This window comes from Cataglyphis hispanica, chromosome 6 (assembly GCF_021464435.1).
Source record: "Cataglyphis hispanica isolate Lineage 1 chromosome 6, ULB_Chis1_1.0, whole genome shotgun sequence".
NCBI lineage: Eukaryota > Metazoa > Arthropoda > Insecta > Hymenoptera > Formicidae > Cataglyphis > Cataglyphis hispanica.
Genome location: NC_065959.1, coordinates 738444 through 766016, shown reverse-complemented (window position 1 = coordinate 766016; position 27573 = coordinate 738444). Strand labels below are relative to the sequence as shown.

The 27573-nt window shown below is 37.5% G+C and overlaps 1 protein-coding gene across 2 annotated transcripts in view; it reads left to right on the top strand.

Annotated features, from left to right (window-relative positions):
* Nucleotides 1-27573, top strand: part of LOC126850530 (uncharacterized) — a 133679-nt gene that overhangs the window by 41097 nt on the left and 65009 nt on the right. The window contains exon 1 of one of the 2 annotated variants that reach the window (XM_050593653.1): nucleotides 5906-6319. The exons of the other annotated variant lie outside the window; for it this stretch is intronic. Coding sequence (XP_050449610.1) covers nucleotides 6247-6319 — 73 coding nt within the window. The 5' untranslated portion in view covers nucleotides 5906-6246. Of the gene's footprint in view, nucleotides 1-5905; nucleotides 6320-27573 lie in introns of those variants that run through there. 2 annotated transcript variants of the gene reach the window in all.

The window sequence follows — 27573 nt, the reverse complement described above, 5'->3', positions numbered from 1 at the left end:
CCTAATCCGATTACCGGTTTAAAGTATACTGTGTGTCTCACTAAGATCATATTAACGTTCTTGGACGGATTAAAAATCAATTAGACCATATCGCGAAAATATCGAAGAGGATCAGCATCACGTCAAAAACTCAATCAATTAACAAGATTAATAATATCTTTGTAACTCATTCTAAAATTATAAATCTGTCAAAACAAAATCTGTCAAATATTAAATATTGTTTTTAGTTTATTAATAGCTTTGATTATATACTGCTTATTTAGCTTTGATACTTTTTATTAAAATTATCAAAAATACGCGTCTCATTAAAAAGTAACGAGGACATCCAGTACATACTCTGTCGAATATGTGTATATTAATTGCATGTATTTAATTCCGCGCGTATAGGTCACAATACGGACGATGGCGGGTATGAAAATCCTCGCGATTCTATCCACAATCGCGCGCTACTTCTCGCGCAGAGATGAATTTTGATCCGCGGCGAGCACGGCGGATAAAAGAATTGGATTTTTTCCGCAAAAGTCTCATCGCGGTGGCGTACGAATTGCCCCACCGGTGTATAACCGCCAAGCAGGGCGTATTTACTCTCGGCCGACAGAGTACGGAGGGGTCGGAAGGTAGAGTCACACAGGGGTAGGAGGGACGCGCGTGACCGAGTGAAGAAGGAGCACAAAAAAAGGGACGAAGCGAGAATATCGCTGGGGACTCGAGTCGTTAAAAGTTGAGGGTATTATCCCGCTGAAACCGCAGGACGGCATAAAGCTGGCGGAGTTAATGTTTAAGGGTCAATTTCAGCTCGTGACCTACTATATCGTATCAGCCTCTCTCCCTCCCTCTCCCTCTTTCTGATCTCGGAGCGTTTCTCGCCAGGTGCCATACCTCCGGTGAATCTACCCCTACACTTATCTCATCCCTTCCCCTCCCCCCACCCCTCCATCCCACATCAAGAAACATGCCGCGTGTGTTGTATACAAAGCTACGTACATCTTGCGTCGGTTTGATATAACTTTGCAGCTTGTATTCTCTCTCTCTCTCTCTCTCTTTCTCGTTTGTATGACTTGTGAATGCCGTCGTGACGACGACAACGACGACGACGACGACGAGGAGAACTTCATTTGTTATTATTACTCGTGACTTTTTATCTTTTGTGTGCCTGCGATGTAACAGTTCAGCGTTACACCTTGATATCAACATATCAAGAACGCAATCTGTTCCATTCTGACTCCGTACCTCTAGAGCCTGCGTTTCTATGATTATGCATTATCGTTGTATAACCAAACAATTCAATATTTGTTTTCTGTCAACAACTGTTTTCAGTCGTTTCAATAATTATAATAAATATAATTTGTAATTTTGTAATTTTTTGTATCTTTATTATACCGTACATTATTCTTTAAAGTATTATATTATTTTAACAAAATAATTAGTTGTAAAATAATCAGTTATATCGTTAATATTTGCGTGATGTTGCACGCTATCAAATTTCGTATTATAACAAGTGTCTGCCTAACAAAAAACTATTCTCGCGCGACCCTCTGAGGTCGAATAATTTCACGAATTACGTCGAGCCCTATTTTACGCGTCACCGAGTATCTTCCAGCCGGTACAACGTGCGGTAATAATGGAACGCTTTAGGTAAATCGCACAATTTAGGATGCAGAAGCGACGCGGCCTCGCCCCGTGTCGCACAGCTCGCATACGAGAATAACATTTGCCGTGGCAGTAATTTAACTTTCTAATTATATGTGTGCGCGTATGCCTCTTGATTCTGTTCGTGACGTGTCCCGGTGAATTGAAATTGTTATAAAACAACGCGGACACCGGGGCTTCGTGTCGCCTCGGAACCGTCTTCCAGACATCTCGTAAATGTTAGAAATCGATGACAAGCGAGATTCGCATGCTAATCTCTCGCTAATCCTAAAATCGCATGCGCGCGCACATATATATATCGTCACCAATTTTTAAATTTATATGTCATATTTTTATTTATGATTTTGTTTTTCTTAATTATTTTACGTAACATGTTACAGTCTTGTTAACTCATCCTCTTCAATTTAGAACGTTTCAATTTGTTTTCAATCGTTTTAACTTCCTTATCTGTACTATTTTCTGTTATGTGTTGCTGTATAATTTTATTTCGGTAATATACGAAGTATATTATTAAAGTTGTGCAAGTTAAATCCAACGAAACTTGTCCACGCGGATCGCAAGCTCGAGCCCCCGCATTATTCTGGAATTTCACGCTGATTTGTTAGCAACTTTGTTGCTGAAACATATTATATGCGAACGAACGCAAGTGTGTGTGTGTGTAACTTTTCGCATAGGAATAATTTAACTCACTAATTACGTGTGCCCTTGAGTTTGTTGAGTCAAACTTTATTTCGTTTGACTTAAAATTGAAAGCACGAGTTTTTTTTTTTTTTTATACACGGCCATAAGTATTTTATATATTCTTTCTCACACTATAATTCGTTATATATAGTTAGATCACTTGGAAAGCCGCGCACGCGTGCGTGCCAAACTTTCCAGAGAATTTCTTTCAATTTTACGAAGACTTACAAAATCTCGCGCGCATTCTACGATGACCCCGAAAGAGCTTCACGGTACTCTCAATCCGGGTGTAACACGCGAATATAAATGTGATTTTCCGCGGCGCCAACTTCCCTCCAGATTCCGTTGAATCTACGACGGTTTGATCGATCCGTTCTCCGAGAGCACATCGTGTATGTTGTTACTTATGGGAGTAACATCTCGCGTGGGAGTAATTAAACTTTCGCGCTCTTTGTACACGTAATTCTCTTGGTGATATCAACGATGTAGAGAGAGAGAGAGAGAGAAAGAGAGAGAAAGTTCGCTTCTCCGCCCCAATGCGACGCATATTGCGTCGTGAAATCGGTAACACTGTATGTACAACTTTTCGAGAGAGACAAATAAACTTTTTCAAGTCGAGCGCGTGAAAAATTATTCTGAGCAGTTCTCGTGTTTGAGAGAAAAATAAAAAGAGAAACTTGTACATTCAAAGTATTTAAAAAGTGTCATTCAGCAATATTTGTTGTTTTTTTTTTTTTTTTCTTACACGTAGTACATAAATGCAACAAGTAAAAGACGCTTTTAGTCGCTTCTCTCCATTTATATCGAATAACGTGAAAAAGAAAATGTACAACTTGCGCGTATAATGTTCTCGATATTGATTCCGCTACGTCATCTGCATCGAGATTCGTCACGAGTAATTTACACAGATAGATAGGAATTATTCATGAGCCAATTTAGTGTGCCCGGGTAAAATCAATCGCATGAATGCTTTAACGTAGCAGAACCACGGAGTTTGCTGCGGCTTTCCGCGAATACGTCGCGCGATAGGTGGATCGGAGAATTCGCGCGTCGCGTCTAATGAGTCAGTCAACGAATTGATAGAACTCTCGCCCTCTCTCTGCCGCGTCATCATATTTTCCCGATGCCCTGTTTGCCAAAGTTACTACGTCAACGATGCCCTCTCTGACCCTTCCTTTCCCCTCGATTCTCTCCGCCGACCGCCGTCGCGAAAAGCATCCGATTGGAACGCGGCGAATGTGTTCGATCCTTCGTTATGTATGACGCATCGATGAAATTTGCGGATCCGCGCATTACGATGTCGCGCTGATGAACGACGCGGCCTGTCAAATTACAGAGCGGCTGCTGCAGCGCGCCCGACTGTTGTCCGAGATAACGAGTTGACTTTCGCGATGCCGTATTAATTATCGGCGCGGCGAAACAACGGTTAACGAGCGAAGAATCGATCAAGTAATCTAATTACTCCACTATTCTCATTTTTAGAAAATTTCTTACCTTTATCCCGCTAACGTAACTTCTTATTCAGAAATTTTGTTATTGCCGAGAATCCACTTTGCGCTACGCTGCTTGTATTTTTATGGGCTTACATGTGCTCCTTCCAATGAGCGAGCGTATAATTTGCATAGCACAGCACGAACTCGGAAAAGCTCGCCCTATTGTTATTTCATTCAACGGTTTCTTAATAAAGAATTTTTCATCTTTTAAACGTGCTTTTGCGCGTTGCCACTTTATTATTCGATTAAGATTCACATTGCTGCATTTATTATTAGACTCAATATTGCGAGATATATTATAAATATTATAAACATTTTATTCAGCAATTATGCAAAAGAAATTAATCCGTAAAATTGTAAAGATTTAGATATAATTTAATACATTTACCAGATTTTGCTTTTTAAAATTGTTTTCAATTTAAATTTTTTTTTTTTTTTTTTTTGTGAATACATGTAAGATATGAGTCTCTTCTTTATATAAGTTACACTTAAATTTCTTACGCTTATAATAACGTTGTGTGAATAACTAAATTATGAAAATTTATATGACGATTCAAGTATTAAACGAATGCTGAGAACAATGTCATTCAAAGTTTATTTTGAACACGCCGGATATTAAACTAAACTGTTGTCACGCTACGATGTAGTTGCGATTCTCTGCGTTAACTTTATACACAAATTCAGTCGCCTCATGTTAGTTTCTGCACAAACTAATTGCTTCGCGCGCAGCACTCTCTTCTGCAGATTTGTGAAAAGCAAAAAGATATATGTAAAAACATATATATATATAATTATAAATAACACAGTAATCGGATGTAAATAAAAGATAAATTCGTTAGATTGTGATAATTGAGTCTTTTCCTATTTCCATTCACTTTTCCGTGCACGCTTTTAAAGTCTTACTTAAAGAAGAATTAATGGAGAGGAATTTGTAATCTAATGTTATATATGTTGAAAATGAATTTGAAAATGAATTGAAATTTGTTTATTAACAACATGAGAATATAATAAGATATTGAAGTATAAGAAAAGCTGACCCATTATCGTAGTTAGTCAAAATAAAGCAACGGAATCAAGGAATTTATTTTCGTGCAACGGACAGGGCCATCATCCGCGTCGTCTCACCTTTGTCGTTATGCGAGCTGCCCTGCGAAATCCCGTTCCTTAAACGTATGCATGACTCTCGACCGATTCGGGCCTGTTAACATATAAATTGCCGCTTAACGACGAGACAATCAGTTTCACGGAAACTCTTGGGAAGAGAGTGGATGAAGGGGACGAAGACGGACGACATCGAGTGCGCGGATAAACGAGACGGTAAAGGCGAAAGAGAGAAAGAAGGAGAGAAAGGGAGCGACGAGAAGGGACTGATAGAGAGACTGGGTCATCCCCGAAAGAAACAAAGAAGAGCGGTGGAAAAGACAAAGCGCGTTGGGAGAACGGGAGAGAAGCCGTCGAAGAGACAGAAACGGGGGTGTGAGTGACATTCAATTCAATTTCCTAAGAAACTCTTTAGTGTTTGAGATACAGCCGCCGAAAGGATGCGCGTGAGGTTAGATATGTGGTGGAGATGGTGGATGAAATCGTCGGGGAATGGAAGATGGATAAACGAGGCGTAGAAAGAAAGAGAGAGAGAGAGAGAGAGAGAGAGCAGAGAGAGTGGAAGGAATGGACATGGGACGGAATGGACGGAATGGATGGAATGGAAGGGAGTGGAGTGGCAAGGACAGAGTGGAAGATGGAACTGCGATGGAAGCGAAGACAGTGATGGAGAGTGCAGGAAAAGAGGATGGAGGCGGGATGGGAGGGATTGATATTGCCGAAAGAGAAGGAAGAGGGTGAGCCAGGACGAGGGAAAGGGGGACAGGATATACGAGAGCGAGAGAGCGTGGACGGAAGAACGCGGGGGATAAACGGAGACGCGGGAGAGACGCGGGAGAGAGAGACTGACTAACTGACTGTGGCCGCTTGAAGGGGGATAAAAGGGGGGAAGGGGGTGATAGCGCGAGGGGGAATAAGGATTCTGTGCGCGGGCGCGAAGCTGGCGCAAACTCTTCGTGCAGCATCCCTCGTCAGTTGCAAGTCAGGAACTATCGCGGCCGCGTGGCCGCCCGCCTTGCTATTCGCCCCCGCTTTATCCTGCCGATCCCGAGCGCGACGATCGGCCGATCGATCGATCACTGAAGTAAACGGAAAAAGACGGTGATCCTTCGCGATCAAAACGCGATTTCGTGATCTTTCGATGTTATTCCGTGGCGCGACAGGTTTTCGCTCGCGCGACTAATCTTTTTTTTTTTTTTAATTAATGGAAAACGAAAGCGTGGTGGCACCGATCGACGAACGAGGCGTGTTTATATAGACGAGAAGCGTGTAACGCGCGCGTGAATACAGTGTGACACTTAAGATCCCTCACAGACACAGAATGGATAAAGACTTTCGCCGGGATTACAGAAAAATGCGACGTGCTCTGCTTCATCTGCTGCTCATAATAGGGGGTAAGTTTCATCCTCAGGCAGTGATAAATTCCATACAAGGGGAGGCGAATTCTCCTTCTACGAGTGACATGATTCCTTCTTACCGATTAACGAGTTCGTAAGACGATCTTCTCGTCAACTTTTAACCTCCAATCGGAAATGATCGTTTAAGTGAATCTTATTTGCTGTTTCATCGTTAATCCAAAAATGGTGAACAAAAAAAAAGGAGGTAAGAGGCAGCGAAAGATATTTCTCCAGTTAGTGGTTTTCGCACCGGGAACTTTACGCGCGTATCATCTATTTTAAATAATATTCTACGCGCGCAAGAAAGCACCTTTGATGAAAATCCTAAAACACTATACCGTTCTCTCGTTCTCTCGCACCGTTTTATATTATTGGATAACATGAAGAAGACAAAGGAGCGACGGGGAGGAGAAGCACCCCCACTCTTGCATATCACAATCGTAAGAAGGAGAGACGTAAAACGTTTGAGTTTCTACTAAATTAGGCCAAGCAGTCGTTAAAGGAGTAATTGGAAAACCTACGATCTTTCTGCGCCCTTTCCAGTTGCCTCGTTACTTGGTAAAGTACCAAGATCCGCTGATTCAAAAAAGGATATGGAGTATCTGTATTTTCTTGGAGAATGGGCAGTCGTTCGCAGCCGTTCTACAATCGGCAGAAAACGGCATTGTTACAATCGAGTTTCGGTTTGGTCGGATTCACGCCGGAATTGTAATCGACGCTTTCGCTCGTCGGCGCAATCCTCGATATTACCCCTGCGATTTGCTAAACTCTACACGTGCGAATCACTGCAAAGTATCACTGCTAAGCAAAAAATAATAGAACGATAATGATGAGGTACTTGAGTTAAAATTTTTCTGTTTCTTTCTTACAATGTAAATAATATCAAATTGGTCTCTGTTTGTATAAAACCCTCTTAAACGAATCTCAAATCAAAGTATATACATGCTGCAAACTGAAAAAGATTGCAGAGTGGATGTTTTGCTCTGATTCACAGCGATTTGGACGTGATCCATTTTACTAGGATGTCTCTTATGGAATAACAATTTCGGTATCAGTCTTGTTATAGACGAGAAGCTTGCGCTAAAGTTTAGTTTTACTTCGTCAAAGTAGGTCGAACGCCTCGCAGTATTCGCATATATTTAGAAGAAACACTGGAAAGTGATAGTCTTTTTACACTACGTGTTTGTATTAAAATTATTTCAAACGATTCTTTTCTTTTCTCGTTAAAAAAAAATTCTACGTAAAATACCATACATTATCGTAATCCAGTGTGATAATAAATAATGAATATGTAGAATTGAAGATGCAATCGGATTAAAATTAAAATTTTTTTTTGCTTCGGAAAGTGTACTCTGGCACGTAAGAGCAACTGCTTCGTGACAATCAGGGAAGTTAATAGAGTAAGTTAAAGTGAGTGGAAGTGAGTTGGGAGTTTTTAGGCACGTTCGAACAGAGTGATGTATGTATTCAACGATGCAAAAAACGTAACGGTCGGAAAGTTCCGAAACTATTTGAGATATCGAAAAACCATTTCCGACGTTCACGTGTATAAAAATTTACAAAGTTGTGCATGTGTCGGAGATACGTGTATCTAGATTGACTAACCGATTGAATCGAGCAAAACGATTTATATATGCTAAAAATTTAAGCACTATTTCTAGTTGCGAGTGGAGATAATTATTACTTTCTCTATCACATTTTTTCTAAAAAAAAAATAAGAAACGCATACATAATTTTTATAAAAATTCAAATATATTACATATAATGTATTAAGTTGTGTATTTTTTTCAATAATATTATAATGACAGCTGAATCCTTTAAAATATTAATATAATAGATTCAAAATTCAATAATAACAGCAATAAACTCAGAATACTAATAATTAAGGGGAGAAACTGACAGATAAGGCGGATATATCATTATATTATAAACTATCGACGGATATACGATGGCGTTTGTCAATACATTGTCCATTAATTTGGACAGATTCTACGCGAATTTTAGTGAGTTTTTCTTTCTAATTATTAATTTTAATTTGACTGTTCAAATAACAAAGATTGAATATGTCAAATTTTACAATTCCAATGTAATATATATATATCTATACTGTAGACCAAATGTACGTTTCAGATGGTCCAAAACATATGTTTTTAATGCATTTATTAATAAAATTTAACAATAATAAGTTTGCGCATCAATATTCACGCCTTGGCTCTTATCTGCCAATTTTCCCACTTAATTGTTAGATTCAAAATTGTACATATCCAGAAAATACAGAAAAAAAACTCTTTTAAAATTTTAAAGAAATTATTAATAAAATGAGAATGACAATTATTTGCAGATCTGAAGATTTTTATAATAGAATATATTTCCCTCCCATATTTTAGATAAATGATATTCTATACATAAAAAAATTTATAAAGGAAAAACTTTGTGTGTGTGTAAAATATTGTCAGATGCTTGTAAAATTTCTGTATAATGTGTTGTTCTCAATTTTTATTTCTTCTAAACTTTATTCTATCGAGAACTCAAAGGGCGGAGCCCGCTAGACACGTTGCGCGATCTGTTGAAGAAGGCGAGCTGGTTAATTCACCAATTCCTGATTAAACTTGCAATCGTACTTACATTTGCCATTATACAAATCTATTAATAATATTCGCAAACTAAAAATACAGCTTTGAAATATTTGCACGTCATTATATTTTTCTTTGCGCAATATTTATCTTTATATATCATATAGAGATTGAATTATTTTTATAATCATATCGTATAGTTTTTCGAGCTACATCCGCATCGTGTTCCAAAAGTTTCCGGGAAGCATGCCATTTTTGCGTTGTAGAACTAGGTTGTTTCCGATGAAACAGAGAATCTCTCGACTGAATATTTGCCCTCCGCTGGACCGCCGCTTTTCCACACGATTGCGTCGTGCCACGAGAAGGCGAACAGATACGTGAGAACTCTTCGAAGAGAGATAAAGGGAGGGAAAAGAGAGAGAGAGAGAGAGAGAGAGAGATAAAGAAGAAGTCAAGATAGAACAAATCGTGGCGAAAACGTGCACCGGAATGCAGACATATCCGAGATACACTCGCCGCCTCCTTCTCGCCATCTTTTCGTAGATACTTTACCTCGCGTGACGCAGTTTCCGCAAATGCGTTCTAAATCCGCATTCTCTCTTATTGGAAAAATACTACAGCACTGAGTACGCGTCAATGTGACATGATTTATTTTTCTTTTGTAGAGATCGCTTTTAGAAGCACAGATTTTTAGACGAAACAATTTGCCGTCGCGCTTCTACTTTTCTTTTTAGACAAAGCTCGCGTATTTTTGTAAAAACGTATACTTTTGTACACTTTTCGTGATCGCGCTTTGATTACGCAAAAGAAGTAAGATTTTCGTAGAGAAACACAGTACCCAAGAAATTTCCCTTCATTTCTTTCCTGTACTAGGATATTTTCGAAATGAACGTGTTTGCTTCCGAGAGTGCACCATATTTTTGAATGCTTCTATAAACTCTGTTCACTTCGCGAACAGTTTCAGCATAAAACGTTTGTTGTCTTTCACAACTTTACCTGCCGCTGCGCTGCTTAGTTTCTCTCTCATACTTTATAGCTATTGTTAAACATTTTTAAACAAGACGTAGAAAGAAAATTTCGCGCTCTCGCTCATATAGAATGTTCGTTTCAATTTAAATACGTATAACCCCGTTATCAATTATCCTAATCATATTCACGTGCAATATCGCGTCAACGAAAATTATTTCAAAAGTCGAAATACTCTCTTATAGCTTATGCAAATGCAATTATATTTTTTCAGCATTAAACGTTCCTGGAATCATTTTGCACATCTAGCTCCGGTTTTATTCAACGGGAGGCTTTATAAAACTAATTCTCATCGTGCGGTTAATCGCGATATATTCATTTATTTGCGCATGTAAATTTCAATAGCAATTCGGTGACAAGTATGAATTGATCTTTGTCGATTATCAATGGTCAAACGATTATATTTGTATAAACTTTTTATAACATTTTTGTGCTGTTGCGATTCATTACGTTGCGTTTGCCGAACGTTATAGGCGTTTTCGTGTTTAACCCAGAAGAGTAAATATGTGCAAATATTTGCAATTGATGTGTTCATCGCTCACAGAGTTTTAATCGTTTCCCGATCTCTCTCTTCAATAGAGCGTTATCATTTACATAGTGTATGAATTAACGCAGCCACGTGAATTTGTTCCAAATTATGTTATTAAGAATCGTCATCTATTTACATTTTTTTGCAATTTGTATAAAAATTTCAATAATGCAAACATTTGGTTAAATATCTCATAAGATTATTGTCGATTTTGAATGTGAGAATGTAATAATAAAATATTCTCAATCTTTCTGCAACGATATTACATTCCAAAATGTAATAGATTTAATTCATCGCGTATAAAAGTAGCGTTAAAAGAAAAGCTCTTTAAATCGCTTTGTTCCTGCTATTTTGTCCAATACTGTGAATTTTAATTTGCTAATTGCGTTTCTTTCTTCTAATTAATTACTCTCTGTATCTTACTCCTCTTATTATCAGAATAGCTTAAGGAAAAGGAAATGAAGAAGAGAATGATATACTTGTATTAACAAACATGTTTAATTGAAATCTACAGCTCTCTTTGAGAATTGACATATAAAAGTACTAGGAGAGTAAAAAAATTCGTTTGAGGCGATCACCTTTATTGATCGTAAATCAGCTGCCGTACCTCATAATTATTACATCTGTTGCGAGTGAAGCATCAATGCCTTAACAAACTTGGCGCGCAATTCTGCCTGACATTACTTCTAATTACCTTATCAAATTAACTATCCTTCCTTTATTCCGTCTCGTAGCAACAGCTGCAGTTCGAGCGGCAGAAACATGGCTTGTTCGCTCGCGGCGCGGATCAAATTTTGACCAATTACTTCCGCCAACGTCGCTTTTATCGTTTACGACCGACACTAATGAACGCAAACTTGGAGGCGCCTGTTATTCAACATAAACTTTGGTCTTCGTTAACCAAATTCAGTCCACATTCGTATAATAAACGCGAAACATTTATTATCCCTGCTCTTGCATGCAGTTTATCAAACGTCTTTCCTATCATCCGTTCTATCGTGAATTTAATCTCGACATCTTAATTTAGAATGTTAAAAGTAAAATTGAAGAAGATGAAAAAAGAATCTTCTTAAAGCAAACCGCACCTAATTTGCGTAATATTACGAATCCGATAATGATCTTGCAAGCCAAACATTTCATCCGCTCGTCTCGTTTCGATTGAACGAGACGTTTCTATTCTGATCCCTTCGACCGTCTCGAGCGGGCTACAATCTTCTACAGACAAGCCAAAAGATTTTCTCGAGATTCTCTCTCTCTCTCTCTCTCTCTCTCTCTCTTTCTCTTGGCGATGTATTTTCTTGCTTTTTTTTTTGCCTCCAAAGTCGGAATGCAAAGGGTACAGAAATGAAGAGGGTACTTCCGTCCACAATTCGAAGACCTCATCGCCTTCAGCCTCTTCCTCGAACCGATTGTTCCATCTTCGTCTCGTCATGGCTGTCGCGCTCCTTTGTTCATTCGAGTTTCCCGTTGCTCTCGTCTCAGCCGGAACGAAGAGGAAAGGAATTCTCAGAGTAAGTCCTAGCGAACGCTCACCCTTGTCGGATATTACTTTTATTCTGTTTCGAGCCTCGTCGCTGCCCGGGACAACGGGGCTCCTGTTCGAGCATCCTTTCATCTTCGAGTCGTTTTGTATCATCGCGATTGTATCGCTCGTGTGTACGTGATCAGAATTGGTCCGAATCTCTACGGTATCACGATGGCATACTTTACTACGGAGTACAATTTCGCGAACAAAAACGAGTCGCGTACCTCTCCTTGTGTCGTCAGCACAAAGTTAGTCACTGTGATATGAATTGGAAAACAAAGTACGTTTCACGCGTTGATTCTCAAAAACTCAAGATAGAAAGATATATGTGTTACCGTTTCATAATTATATATATATATATATATATTTATATATACATGAACATATCGCAAATATATTTAAAATAAATTAAAATATGTAAATATCCTTACGCTGACAAAAAATTGCATACGACTGTAAAATCCTTTCAATGTTCTAAATATCGAAACAGGAAAAAGAGAGATTCAAAGTTTTTGAAATAAAAACTGATGCAAGTAATGAAAATTAATTAAGGAAATATTTCGTTGACATTAAGTGCTCTCTTTCCCTCTCTTTGCTCATGAATTTCTCTCCGTTTTTTCAAAGAAGATCTTGATGCACGTGGAAACGTATCAACATCATTTAACATTCAATTAAACGAATTACGCTATCCGAGTCACGCTATCTTCTTAATTGCTTCGAAATTACATCGACGCGAGGAGATGCGCATGCTGGAATTTATCCTATCCGATACACTGGCGACCAGAGATTCCGGGTGGTCAGAGTCGTGCGAGAAAAAACAAAAATTGAAAGTCGATCGGAAAGGGCGATCGCTTCCGGATGTAATTCCGCAAATACGTTTCGGTTTCCGACCGAGTGAGCACGAGCGCCGTCGCGAATCATCCATGTGTAATTCGTCCGGCGGCGTCCGCGCCGAGATATGCCACGCGCCATGTGTGGTCAACGATGCGCCCTTTTTGCGGTTCGCGGAGCCAGAAAATGACGCAGCGCGAGCCGCCCCCCTTCTTTTTTATGACCGAGAAAAGGGACACTGGCAGCACCCCGAGGATAATCTCGTCGACGCGGTGACGGAGAATCCGCGATTAAAGATCATTTTAGTTGCCACACTAAATTGTCGTCAGTTCCTACACGTGCCATTAATTGCCGTCCTTCCCGCGGAAACGTTACGTTTCGCGGAACCGCGTGCTTTAATTGTTGGGGGTGATTTAATTGTTTTCGCGATCGCGAACGTTTGCGGCAACGGCTACGCAAATTCCGTCGGATTAATCAAATTAAACCGGATTTATAGCAAATTGGGGCGTGTCACTTTGTTTCAATAGGCAACTTTAAAAGTATCTGATAATATCATATAATTACGAACAATCTCATCAAATTCCTTCGATTACGACAAAAAATAATAAATAAAATGGAAACAAAGTGCAATTCTCCTCGTAACGAGAGATAGTAACTTTCTATTGACCTAGTAAAGAAAGTTGAGAAAAGTACTTTATATCGTATTTAACGCACCTTTATAACGATCGCACTTTACGATAGCGACAAAAGATTGGTCCGGCGATATAAAAGAATCGTTAAAGCTTCGATGCAAAGAGAAAAACGAAGGTGAATGAGTAGATCACAAGGAAAACGAGCAGTGAGCTCGGGGAGACTAAAGGCGAGGGAAAGACTCGAATGAGAAGAGCAGAGAAGATCGCGACGTAGCATACGAGGGGAGAAATCAAGTGGAAGATAAAAAAAGAAAGAGAGAGAGAGAGAGAGAGAGAGAAGGAAACAACTCACCTTCAACTCGAAAGTTTTTCAGAAAACTGCGAGGTATCGGCCATTACCGTGGATTACATACCTTTCTCGCTTCGCTTCCGCTACTTCGTCGAGAGTACGAAAACCATAGGCGTTCTTAGATGCTGGACGAAACTTACGTTCGTTTACTTTGAAAGAGTTAAAAATTTATCTCTTTTAAAATTGATTAAGCACAAAGTCCTGTCCGAATGTGCGTCTCGCTCGCTGTCTTAATTGAAAAGAAAATCTGAAATCGCGATACGCGATACGCAAAATCGCCCGCAATCGTTTAATTCCCTGGTGGAGGATGCGCTCTCTCTCTTTGCTCTCTCCGAAGATTCTCATCGCGAGAAAATTCGACGCGAGAACAAGACTTGTCTGGGTATAAGGACCCACGGGGTTGTCCTTATACATTTAATGGATTCCATGGGAGCGGTTTAATCGGCCTTGCAAGCAGGAGACGGCCGCGAGACGAGGGAACGCACGGAAATGAGAGTTGGGATTACTCGGTGGCGGTTGCGCCATTTTTGCTTGCTGGTCGTCTTTTTGAATGTGTTCGACTCGGGGAGAGACCACCTAATCGAGTATCTCGACATTCGCAGTTACTGCGAGACTTCATTGCGAGATACGGAAATTATTTATAGCGCGCCGTCTCTCTGGCATAATTTCTTTTCTAGATAGCATTGAGAATACGGAGAGTGCTCCACGTTATTCGTGCTATACGCATAAAAACTTCTGTAATGATTAATATACATTGCAAAATGCAAGTTTTCAATAATAAATTTCTATTACCTTTTAATACCGTCGTATTTTATTTATTGACACGGACATACAATTAACAATATTTTTCCTATTACTTTCGTTGTTAAAAAATAAGACGTCTTACGTCACTTCTCTAAAATTAAAAAAAGCAAGATTTCTATTATTATTTTATTAACATTAATTAAGAAGAAAAGCCGTATTTAATTTTAACCTCACGCGAAAGCAAAATATGCTTTTAGGTAAGTATCGTTTAGGTTTCGACAGGGAAGAGAAAGGCTGTGTACATATATTCGTAAGATTCCCTGTGCGCGATGAAATTCGGGGGCGAACGCCTCGGATGCCTTCGCGCTGTCTTAATATATTTCGTACTCGCAGATCGGGGGTTGGGTGGTCTTTGTTGGAAAGCCACTTACGCTTTGCCGAGATACGTAATCTTGCCCGATGGCTCCGGGGCTTACATCGGTCTAAGATTTTAGCTAACGCGGCGTGGGGAACCAAAGTTTATTAAGAAGCCTTCGAGACTATACGCCGAAGAAAGACAAAGAGAGAGAGAGAGAGAGAGAGAGAGAGAGAGAGAGAGAGGGAGAACAACGTATTGGTTATTACGGAAGCGCCCCCCCGAGAGAGCTTGGACCAGCTGTAAATAATTAATCTAGCTACCTTGGACATTTGCATTGCGTTAGGAGAGTGCTGGAACGTCGAGTTCACTGGAAACTGTATTAAAGCTATCACGAGATTTTCTGACATGCTTATTTGTGTATTGAGTATAAACTATTTTGCGATAAAAATATAAATTATTTCAGAACGAAAAGTTTGCTATTGAATGTAAAACTCAGTTTGGTTTATTGTATTGATCTTTTCTTATGCATCTGAAGAAAAATATCGAATATATCCCCAAGAGCACAAAAATCAAGTGTCAAAACTAAAATCAAGACTAAAATCTTGATACGATTATCATTCAAAGAAAGTGCTGATTGTGTTTCCATATCAATTAAACGTTAAAAAGTTTTTTTAACAAAATAATATTTTTTACGGATAATGGTAAGACGGTTACAATGGGGAATCCTTATAATCGACAATCACTGTATTACGGCGAGTCGTTATTGCCATGAAATAGGGCGTTTCGTACGGTGGTTCTCGGTCACGATAAACGTGACAAACGGTTTAAAAATAGTTTTAACCTAACGCGGCGTGCAATAAACGGACAAAAAAGAAAGATATTAACCGAGTCCGGAGAGGGGAACTCCATCCGGGGACACACCGCGGGCTAACCTCGGCCCAGGGTACGCAGTATCTCAAGTTAGCGTCTCCTCACCGGTTTGGTACTTGGCGGAGCGCTGGCTTTCATTGCGATAACAAACATTATTTCCGCACGGCGCGCGGAAGAAACTAGCTACTTTGGTGACCAGGACGATGTATGTCGCCGATTTTTGTCGCGCGATTTATTCGAAGTTCAGTAACCGTCGTGTTTTATGATAGAAAACTTCGCGAGGATATTGATAAAGAGATAACGGCCCAAAAATTATTTGTGACTCACACTCGTAATAAAATAAAGTACTTGAAGTAATAGTAACAATAATTCCTAAAATGTAATAATATGCTATTTACTTATTAGATAAAAGAAAAATAGAGAGAGGTTTCTTAAACGTAAATTAAATAAATTATATTCTTGTATTATTTATTGCTCGAAATTGCGTTAAAGGATCTCTTTTATTTAGAAATAATGTAAGTATAAAGAAAGTAAAAGAGAGATATACATCAAAGAAGGAATAGATTATAACCTTCTTTTAATATCTAACAATGTCCTTTACAAAACATCTTAGAGAATTATCCTTAAAATATAATTGCTGTCTATTATATGTAAATAAGCTAAAAAAGCGATTCGAGTATTTCATTTCGCGGTTAACATCGACGATCCTCGCGACGACATCCTAATTAAATTTATTCCGCGTGCAAAATAAGGGAGAGGTCTTAACAAAATAATGTCTTCAAATGAAGAACAAGTGTTCGGACAAAACATTTCCCTAAACGCGGCTGGAGATAATACTGTATATGATCCGCCGCGAAGAATGAGAGGCGAGGGATGAACCAGGGAGAGTGTCCCGGTCACTGTGCCCTGCGGGGTACATTTAAAAGTATAATTTAAAAATGGCGGCGCGGAACACACGAAATGGCTCATAAGCATAATTTATGCGGCCGTTTCGCCAGTCCCTCACCTCGCGGTTGAGGATGTCTCTCGCGACTTTCTCTCCCTTTTACGTTTAATAAAGGGTCCGCGTCGCGTGATCGGGGGAGAGGGTTGTCGGTCTTTTTGTTTTTGAGGGGAACTGTCACCCTTCCTCTCCCTTCCCTTACTTTTCATTTGAATTCGTTAACTCGGTGATCGTCAAATCCTCTCCACCTTCCTTTTCCCCTTTCCTCCGTTAGGCATTTTGAGCGGGAGCTGCGGGTGGAATCGATCTTCTTAGGAATCGAGGCAGAATAATTCGCAAGAAGCGCGCGCGCGCGACGGCCTGCATCTCATCTGCGTCGAAATAAATTTCAGAGAAGAAACTCGGAAACAGAAGAAGAAGGTGTTATTTGTTACCGTCGGAAGCGCCGTCGGCAGGACCGCGGAAAAAGAGCGGTGGGGAACGGGTGAGGCATAATTTAGACCAGGCGCAACGACCACGCCTGGTTGTAATCTATTCAACGGATGTCCAGATTGAATTTTTGTCAATTAATTCAATTTGCGCGCGACAATCTATTCTGCAATTATTAATATAAATTTTAACTCGCGTGATGCGTTACGTAGATTTATTACGGAGGCTAATTAATCCAATGCAAAAGTTGCGTAATCAATTTTCAAATCTATTTTTACATTATATATAATGTAAAAATTTAATACCAAAAATAAATAGTAATAAATTAATACAAAATATATATATATATATATATATATATATATATATATATATATAAACTTTTCATTGACTAGAATTTTATTGCGCAAATTTTGGTATACTTTGTATGTATAGAAAAATTATGTATAGTAGCTCTCTCATAAAAAAAGAAAATTGCAGAACAGTGCAATTTAAATTTCACTCTCGCAACAAATAGTAAATTTATGTAGCACACCAACATCAAACTGAGAAACATTTCCGCTTGAAAGCATCCTCAAGATATTTACCATTGTATGACAGTTTCAATTATTTAGAATTCAGCAATGCACTAACTCCGACAACAAATTACTTTGTTTCTAGCTTGTTAATAAAATAGTCCTCGTCAATTTTCCGATACCAGAAAGAGCTTACGAAACAAATTGCGATACGACAGATCGTTCAAATGAATTAATATTGTTACCTTTTAATCTTTACTTAAAAAAATATTTTACATTGATACAAAACGCGCAATCTTCGTGTTTACCTGCTAAATAAATTCAGATATTTAAACTTGTCTCTTTCCGAAGTAAAACACACTATCATAAGTCATGCTATGTGAAGATCTGTCGCCCTCCTTCTGTCAAAGTCCTCTCTATATTTCATTGTTATATTTTTTTTCCTTATGTATGAGAACTTAAGAAATTATTTAAAAAATCCTAGAGAAAGAAATCTAGAAATAATAAACAATCAGCATTAATCACACGTTTAAGTAAATTTGCTTATTACAAGAGCGTCTTAACATTTGATACAGTAGCTAAACTCAGCTATCGAGATCAAGGTAAGATCGCACAAGCGAAAGAAAGCTCCAGAGAAGCGGAAGTTATCTCGCACACAGAGACGCCGAATTTCTCTAGGTATTTCGGATAGAAAATGATCAGTCGAGCATGACCGTTTAATCTTTGATAGCGGAGTGCAAAGCCGCGCGATTTGTCCGCGAGCGAACGGCAGTCTTCGTTGTCTCGGTTGTGTCTCCCCGATTGGCTAGTTTTCTTTGATCATCAAAAATTTTAGCTTTGCCGCACGTTGACGGAAGCCGCAGTTTTCTTCAAATCAACCGTTTGTGGAGTAAGCTTTTGGTATATCGAGATGTATCCTATCTCGATTTATCCGTCGCCAGCGTGACGTATCACGAAAAATCAGCAGGAAATATAGTAAAATTATATTGCATTCAAGAAACGTATAATTATATGTAACAAATATTTATTTATAATAAATTTTTAAATATATGTTTAATATATGTTTAATGAAAAAAAAAATAGAAAACTTTCATAATGTAATAAGCTTTGCTCACATTTCTGTAAAATCAAAACTGTCATCCGCAAATATTTTTGCTTTATACGTATAATTGCGATATCCCTAAATAATAATTATAACAGAAACTAAACTTTAATGCAAGTTTAATTCGATGTAATTATATTCTACCGCGCAAATTGGCTTCAGTCCAAGAGAGATACACACGATTATGTCGTATGCGTTTTCTCTTCCATAAAAGAGAGAGCGGTAGTAAAATTCGCGACAAACCATCTACACTAGTCTGCTGAGACAGAATACATAATAAAATTATACACAAATGTGTTTCAAAATTAAATTAATTATTTCTTAATGCACACACACACACACACACACACACGGACAAATTATTAATCTTATAACTTTGTTGATTTGTAGCTTATATATATATATATATGAAATAAGAGCTGTGTATTTCCGAGTGCCCCTTTTAATGGGCATTTCTACTACATTTCTAACGCGACTTTTTAGAGTTTTGGAGTCGAGCAAAGCGCGTTTGCTAACTGGGTCAATTTGATACTTTATAATCATGAACTACGAATCCCTTTGCGGAAAATTTCGCGCGCGAAACAGATTGCTCATTCTTTCGCGAGCTTCTATACGGGTTTAATGATGTATAACTATGGTTCGCAATTTTGTCGGCCTCTGAGAGAGAGCTTTTATTTAATGACTTGACCTATTTAAATGATTTTCTCCCGAGAACTTTTGACCTTAAGACTATAAGACTTACTTAATACTTTATGCCCTTAAATGCATTAAATTCCTAAAATCTTTTTCACATAACTTTAGTGTTTTGACAGATAAAGCATATATATCTTGCCACGGAATGTTTGCGGTAACGTTCTCGATAATGTCTGGAATGCTGTTACTAACCGCGTTACAATTACATTAATTGCTTTCTCTCTCTCTCTCTCTCTCTCTCTCTCTCTCCCTTCCTCTCTACATAATAACAAACATGCAAATATAGCTGTAAGCAAACTTAAAAATTAATTTAAAATGTTGTAAATTGCGCAAAAGAAATATTTTGTTGTATCTGTTATCTGTTCCCTTTATAATAACATGTTTAAAAAAAATTACCTGTTATTATATTTTTAAATAATATTATAATGCCATATCTTACGATGATTTGATCAAAAAGATGTTGCGCATCATGCAATATTTTGAATCTAAAACGGGAAGCTCTTTTCCCGCACTTATCAACGAGACAAGTGAATGTAAATTGTAAAGAGCTCGGGAAACGTCCCGTCGAGAATTACGCTGTTTGCGCCAATCGCATTAAGCAACTTTGTAATCGGAGTCGATGAAATGAGTTACTTTCACAGAGAACTTCGAAGACACAAGTCGCACCTTCCTCGTAAACTTCTCAACAGAGATCACCAGAGCTCGTTACTGTAAATTTCATGGAGGGTACGCAAAAATTCAATTTGACACACACACATTTATATATCGAATTATATCTGTTTATACATATATATTAATTTCTTGCAAATTTATATATCAAATTTATACATTGATAATTATATCGCGATCGGACTGCGTCTGTTCTACGTCATTAAGCGAGTTTCTTTACAACGTACTTTGCATTATAGACACGGATAATATCTTCTATGTCCCGCAGCTTCTTTAAAAAATTTCGGGCAATAAGCTTCTTAGTTGAAATGAGGTCCTTTATATCTACGGCTCATTAGGCGAAAGCCCTTCATGGCTGAAGTTGAGAACGCTCTTCTCACGTTCTTTTTCTCATTTTACAAGTTATTCAAAGTGCTCTGTTTTTTTGTAAAATAATTTGTATAAATAGCTTTCACCTTCAATTACACCGGAGGTTTATTCTACGATGTATTATTCTCAGTACGCGGCGTTTCCTTCATTGACCGCATACCTTCGACCAACCGGTCGAAATGTTCGAATGCCCATTCTGAGGCTTGAAATGTTTTACGTACTTGCGTTCACTGTGCAATGCGTAAGATGTAAATGAGATATTGAACCAAACATAATTTTCCAGTACTCTGTGCCATTGATTTTAATATTTATGTAAAAAACAAGTTTTGTATATTTATTTAAAAAGAAAGAAAATGTAACTGTGTATATGAAATTTTTAATTATGATTTGACTAATATACGATTAAATTCGAGCGCAACTGTCGTATTTTATATTCATAGATTTATATCGAAGGGGGGAGAAAGCTCGGGAGTAAACGGAAATAACGGTTGAAAAATTGACATTTGAGTTGTATCACGTTTATCCTGTACTATGTTATCTATAATCACTCTGTGTTTGTTTGCAAAACCACGGAAATATCAATATTACTATTTACACGGGAAACAAATAAAACGCGGGGGCCAACGCGTATATTACACAACAGAATCGCTTAATGCGATAATCAACGAGATCGTTTCCATCGAAACGGAAGCGACGTAATTTCTCACTTTTTGCCGCATCAAATTGATCCATGTTTAGACAATGACGGCGGGGCATCGTCCACAAAAAGATCCGCTGCCCGTCGTATCAGATTAAACGTTTAGACAATGGCGCGAACTTTGGAAGTCTTCGTCCCCCCGTCAGTATCGGCAAAAAGCGCGGAAAGTGCGCAGGCGAGATGTTTTATCTCTTATACGGAGAAGTTTTCCTGCAGTGGCGCAACGCTGGTGGATTTTATTCCTTCGTGCTTCGTACTTCCGCAGTCGCTACAATAAAGTCCCGCCGTTCGATAAAACGTCAAGCCACGAATTTCCGGCGACTTGGGAGAAACGTCAACACCGAGGGATGGCGAGCGCGACGACGTATGTGGAAAAAAGCGCCCTTTACAGAATTGACGGAAAGCACACGGGGATATTTCGTCTCGCGCGGAAAACGCTCGAAAATTTTTCCTTACGTGGGAAACCTCGCGCTGCAGGGCGTGTCGGATTATCGTCCTTTTCAATGCGATGAGTGGAATATTTGACGGCCGGATTTCTTCGCGAAAGAAGTAGATTTGTCTTGCATTTGGCGGTACTAATGGAAATGTAAAACTTTCGAACGAGATATTATTAATATTAAAGTATAAATGACAGCTGAAATTTAGATAAATGATAAGAGATTTAGATTAAAAACGGAATAAATTATGTGTATATATGATAATATTCGGAATATTAGATTAGATTTTAGATTTCTATACATTAAAATATTTATATACATTATATATAAATTATCAAATATATATATTTATAAATTTATAAAAAATAAATTAACATATATATCACAGTAAATATGCTTATTTCTTAAACTTTTTACACATACGATGCGTTTCTACTTATTTCCGATATATATATATATATAAACTTTTATAAGCGCACGCGTGCGATTAATGTAAAATAAACGATTAAGAAAAAATTTCTATTAAAATATCTTGTGCTTGATAAAGATGCTTCTATTTCGTGATTCGTTGTATTTGTCACTAAAGGGTGCTGGACCGGGTCTTCTCGCGGCTTTTCGGTTTCCCCAGGGGACGACGATTCTCAACGATTCAATCAGCGCGGCCAATCGAATTCGACAATTGAGTAATCCGGTACTCCGTTCAGCGTTTCTTCTTTTCCTTTAGTACCTCCTCGTCCTCTTCTCCTTACCCTCTTGAAGATCGAAGGCGTTGCCGATTACAGAGAAAGAGATCTTCGCTTACAACTGAACGCACGAGCGGAAGAGATGTAGAAAGTAACGATGGGCCATTAAGGGAAAAAACTCATGCCTCCAATTTGCGTTAAATTTTAAACGGGAATTTATTTCAATACGAAAGATGCAATTTTAAAGTAGTTTCGCCACTTAAAAGATATTTTAACTCTAAAAGATAAAGTGAAAAAGCAAAGAGATATAAAAGAAAATAAGTTTGTTGAAAATTTTTAGTAAATTATCTTCAAAATTGTTACCAACAGTCATTTTTTTTGATAAACAATGTTATGAATTTAAACAACATGCAGTTTCTGTGCTGATATTAAATATAATTAAATTTTTTAATAATTACAATTTACGATATTATTATAAATAAAAATTAAATGTTATATAAATAATCAGTATTTCTTTAATAACTAAGCTTTTTATAATTATCGTTAATATATTAAGAACATTAATAAGTCAAGATAATATCATATATATATAATAAATGGCATTATTATTAAAATGTTTTGATCTGTAAATGTAATTGCATGATAAATTAAAATAAAATACTGAAACGCGAGATCGCAATGTATTACTTTGATCATCATCAAATCATTCAAGTATGAAATTCATAAAATCAATGAAATTAAAATCAATTAAATTGCATCACTTTTTAAGATATTGACATTTACATTTACACAATTAAATTTTGTTAAAATTTGTTCTCGAAGCGCATGTTGAAAAAGCACAATATTACATTGATATAATATGCTCAAAATTTCTCTCACGCAATCGCATATTTCGCACGTAGCTATGCGAAATCTCTTGCTTGCATCCCATTTTAATAAGAGCAAGAGAGGAAGACCAAAATTTTCGACGAATAGTGGCTCTGCCTGCTTTCTGCGAGATTACATACCTATTCAAGCAAAAGGTATGTGAAAACTGCAGCTAAGAAAATTACTAATCGCCATAAATACTAGAATTTCCACGTACATATATTGTAAGATTTTTTGTCAAATATGCATCTTCCAAATTAGATTTTATCTGCAAATAATAAATTGCCTCTTTGTATAATAATTTTCTCAAAATAATTTCCTAGATCTCATAATCTAATTCTGTTAATCATGATAAGGTCAATAATTGTCAACTTGAAAACAATTTACATCAGATTTAATATTTGCTGATAGTAGGCTCATTTATATATTTTGATATATTTGTTATATAAAAATGCTTTATATCTCTTATAATATACATATATACTGATTGAAACAATTTTATTATATATAGCATTATGTGTGTGTGTGTGTTATATAATCGTTAGAAATTTTATTTTCTTGAGTCTTTTAAGTCTTTAAAATGAGATATACTCAATTTATTATAGGAAAAAAGCCAAAAGATCTTATATTATAACTGGCTTGGAACGTACGGTTATGCGACTCATATTTACGATCTGACGGACTATAAACTTGATTTATGGCTCTAAAAAACAGTCTAAGCTAAATTTAATGCGCAAGAAGAATGCAATCTTCGAGAAACAGAGAGAAATTTTCAAACTGTTTCCATCATCGGCAAGATCGCTAAAAATACGAAGAGATGCGTGCATCCCTCGTCCTCCTTTTATCGCAGGATTTGTCGATAAACGTCGACGAAAAGTTGTGGGCAACCCGTTTGGAGAGATAAACGGCTTTCCACAAATCGACATTGCAGTTGAATCGCGAAGGTAGGAAAATCGTAGGTACGTTATCACGTTCCTAGCTACATCGATCTCGACTTCGACTTGTCAACGTCAACGACAATCGCGGGCTCATCATTCGCGTGGGAAATATTTTCTCCGATCGAGGAGCTTCATCTTTTAAAACGCGCGTACGCAAAATGCGCTCTTCGCTCTTCAAAGAAATAACCGCGAGCAATTCAAATGCTTCAAATACAGATTTCCGCATTTGATTTACGACAAGCAATATATCAACTGTTATTTTAAAAGGCATTAAAGACAGTTTCTTTCTCAGGAATAAGTAAACAGATTTTGGCTGTCTTCTTAAAATATCATAATTATTAATAAATGGCAGATAATTATTTAATGGAATTAATTACAACGGCAATTAAATAATTAATGGGCTTATTTAATAAAATATAATAAAAAATTATATAAGTAAATATAATTCATTTATGTATTATTACGAAAATAAAGTGTTGCTAATTGTAATAAGTGATATTTTTCAAAATATGTAAAATTCTTTAAAAAGATAATAGATGGTTTATCAGCGTATTTTTTTTATCTCAATATACTTTTTATAAAATTTTATTAATTAAAACAATTGAGATTATTGTGCAATTGTTATTATTAAAACAATGTTTCTTATTATAATATTTAACATATATTCTTTAAACATGCACGCACAAACTTTGAGATTACACTGTACAGTAGAAGTGTACTGAGTGACATTTGCAAAGAAATAGGGGAAAAAACTTTACATTGGAGATGAGCTCTCTCTCCTTTCTTTAAATCGCTGTAGAATTTCACACCCAGAGGCTGTGAGACTGCTTTACCTTCGTCGACGATTATCCGGCGTCGAGCATTTATATTCCCTTGCGGCAAATTTTCCTTATTTCAAACGAGAACAAAAGATATGCTCCATTGTGCCTTACTTATTTAATGCGTATCGTTGATATGTAGATGAAAGTTTATGTTTTATTTGTCTGCGATTTTATTTTTCTCAGAAATAAATATGAATATATATACACACATAAATCAGAATATTAAAGTGATTAACTCGAGAAAAACATTTTGATGTAAAATAATAAATAATGATCTTTTTCATGTGGAAGTTTCCGCGTGTTGCACTCGCTAAATTAGAAGAAAAGACAATTTTTTTCTCACAATAATACGGTCTAACAATTTTGATTCTGTAGAAAATGTATAAGAAAATCTCTGAAACACACGTCATTTCGCGTCTGGTGGATCCTTTGTAACATTTCTTTCTAGCAGCGAGCAACGAGGCGCGCACATCCCATGTAACTTTATTTAATAAACCGCATATATACACATGTGCACACCGAGAAGCAAACAGACAGCCAGCGTACGTGTGCGAATGCAACAGAGGAGACGCGCCGTACTTTGATGCCTCGGGCGCGGTGGTTTTCTCAATTTCTGACAATTTCTGTTTGGTTCTCCATTGATGCAGCCGCGTCGCCGCCTCCTTTTTCATCGCCCGCGTCTCATCCTCGTCCCGTCTTTCCTTTTTACCTCATGGCGGGGTTGCCCCGAGAGCCCTTTTTGTCTCTCTGCTACCCTCTCGCGTCACTTCTCCGCCGATTGTCGCGGTGCCGTCCTCGGTTTCTCGTCGCCGTTCCGGTGGAAACAATGCGCGTGCGGTTTCACAATATCGAGCAATCATTTATTTCCGGATTCGAAGGGCGGGGATGTACACGTAGAGGGAAAGAGATAGAGCAAGAGAGGGAAAGCAAAACGTGAGACAATTACTCAATGTTGCCGGAGCCGCGCCATGCTGGGTGGATTTTGCCGGTGTGGTTATTGAAGATAATTGGGAGCAGCCATCGAGAAAGAGAAAGAGAGAGAGAGAGAGAGAGAGGAACGTTCTCTGCACACGTATGTGCCGTGTATGCGCATGAGAGAGACATTGCCGTATGACAGTTGTATACCTATATGTTGATTCATGCACGTGACGTTTATGAATCAGTATGTGTAAGGAAGGAAATGCAGAGAGAGAGAATTCTTGGGTTCCGCCAACACGCCAGTAGTTATTATATAAGCACTGTACTTATTTACATAAACATTCGCCCCCAAGTAAGTGGACAACGTGGATTAGGCGTGGACGTGTACCACCACATGGGTATAATAAATTCTGATGAATAAAGAAATAAAAGAAAGAAATATGCATTGTATAAAAATAACACTCTCTCTCTCTTGTAAAAAAATTGAGTTTCTTTCAGATGCGCAGTGACGTTTAAAAAACATAAATAAAATATAATTATTAAAATGATTATTAAAATATATAATCTTAATATGGTGTCTTTGTAGAATTGTAAAATCGCATTTTCTACATAAAATTTCCTATTATATATATATATATATATATATATATATATATATATTAATGTTATTTATATATATGTATATGCGTGTGTTGTATGTTGCTTCATACAAAGAGAATTATATTAATTTAACACGGACTTTGGAACGACAAAGTTTTAAAGCGACACAAAGAGAAAAGGAAAAATGCTGCCTTTTCTTTTATAAAATTAAGCAACGCGTGGAGAATTAGTCAAACTTTTTACAAGAGAACTCAACAATTTCCACTCCGGTGGCGTTTGTGGCTCCGCAAAGAAAAATTTTTATCAAGTTTCATAAGTAAGTGCTTAGAGCTACTTGCGAATAAATATACGTATTACCGACTTCCCTTGTTATGGATAAGTAATTTTGTGGAAACATGAAACCCTTGTTAAAGCTCTATGAGTTTTATGAATGGAGCATTATCGTTTTTTTTAGACGGGAAAAGACGTATTTCTTCTCTCTCTCTCTCTCTCTCTCTCATCTCTTGACTACAATAAATACAATTTGATAATTCGATGGATACCGAAGATCGCAATCGTCTGTCAATAGATCTCAATACTCCCCGAGCCTAAATAGCCATACATATGCTACCTCACGTCGCTGCATCGAGCTTCTCGAGGAAACTGGTATATATCCCCTAATAGTGTATGTGTTCACAGCTGTTACCTAAATCTGCATTATGGTAGAAGCAAATGGCTCCTCCAGCTAGCGCAAATGAGCCGCTAAAAACGTTACGTTCGAGGAAATGCCGTTGCTCGTAATTGCGTGATTGTGACTTTACGATTATTGCCACCATTTGCGGGACGTTCGCGTAAATACACAATTCTACAAGGTAATGCGGTAGAAAAAAACATTTGTCGCCTTTTTGCTAAAATGCGAATATATATCTTTTGATTCAGACGGATTATTCTAATGCTCACGTTTCACATCACGCCATTTATTCGGATCCTTAACATTTCTGGAGAGCATTCTTAGCGTCTATCTCATCGCAATTGCACTTGTGTATGTGTCTTATAAACGATGTTGAACTCTTGTCTGACAGTATGACAGTTCATCATGTATCTCGTTTGGAATTCTTAAAATATATCATTAAAACAGCGGAGCACGTACAATG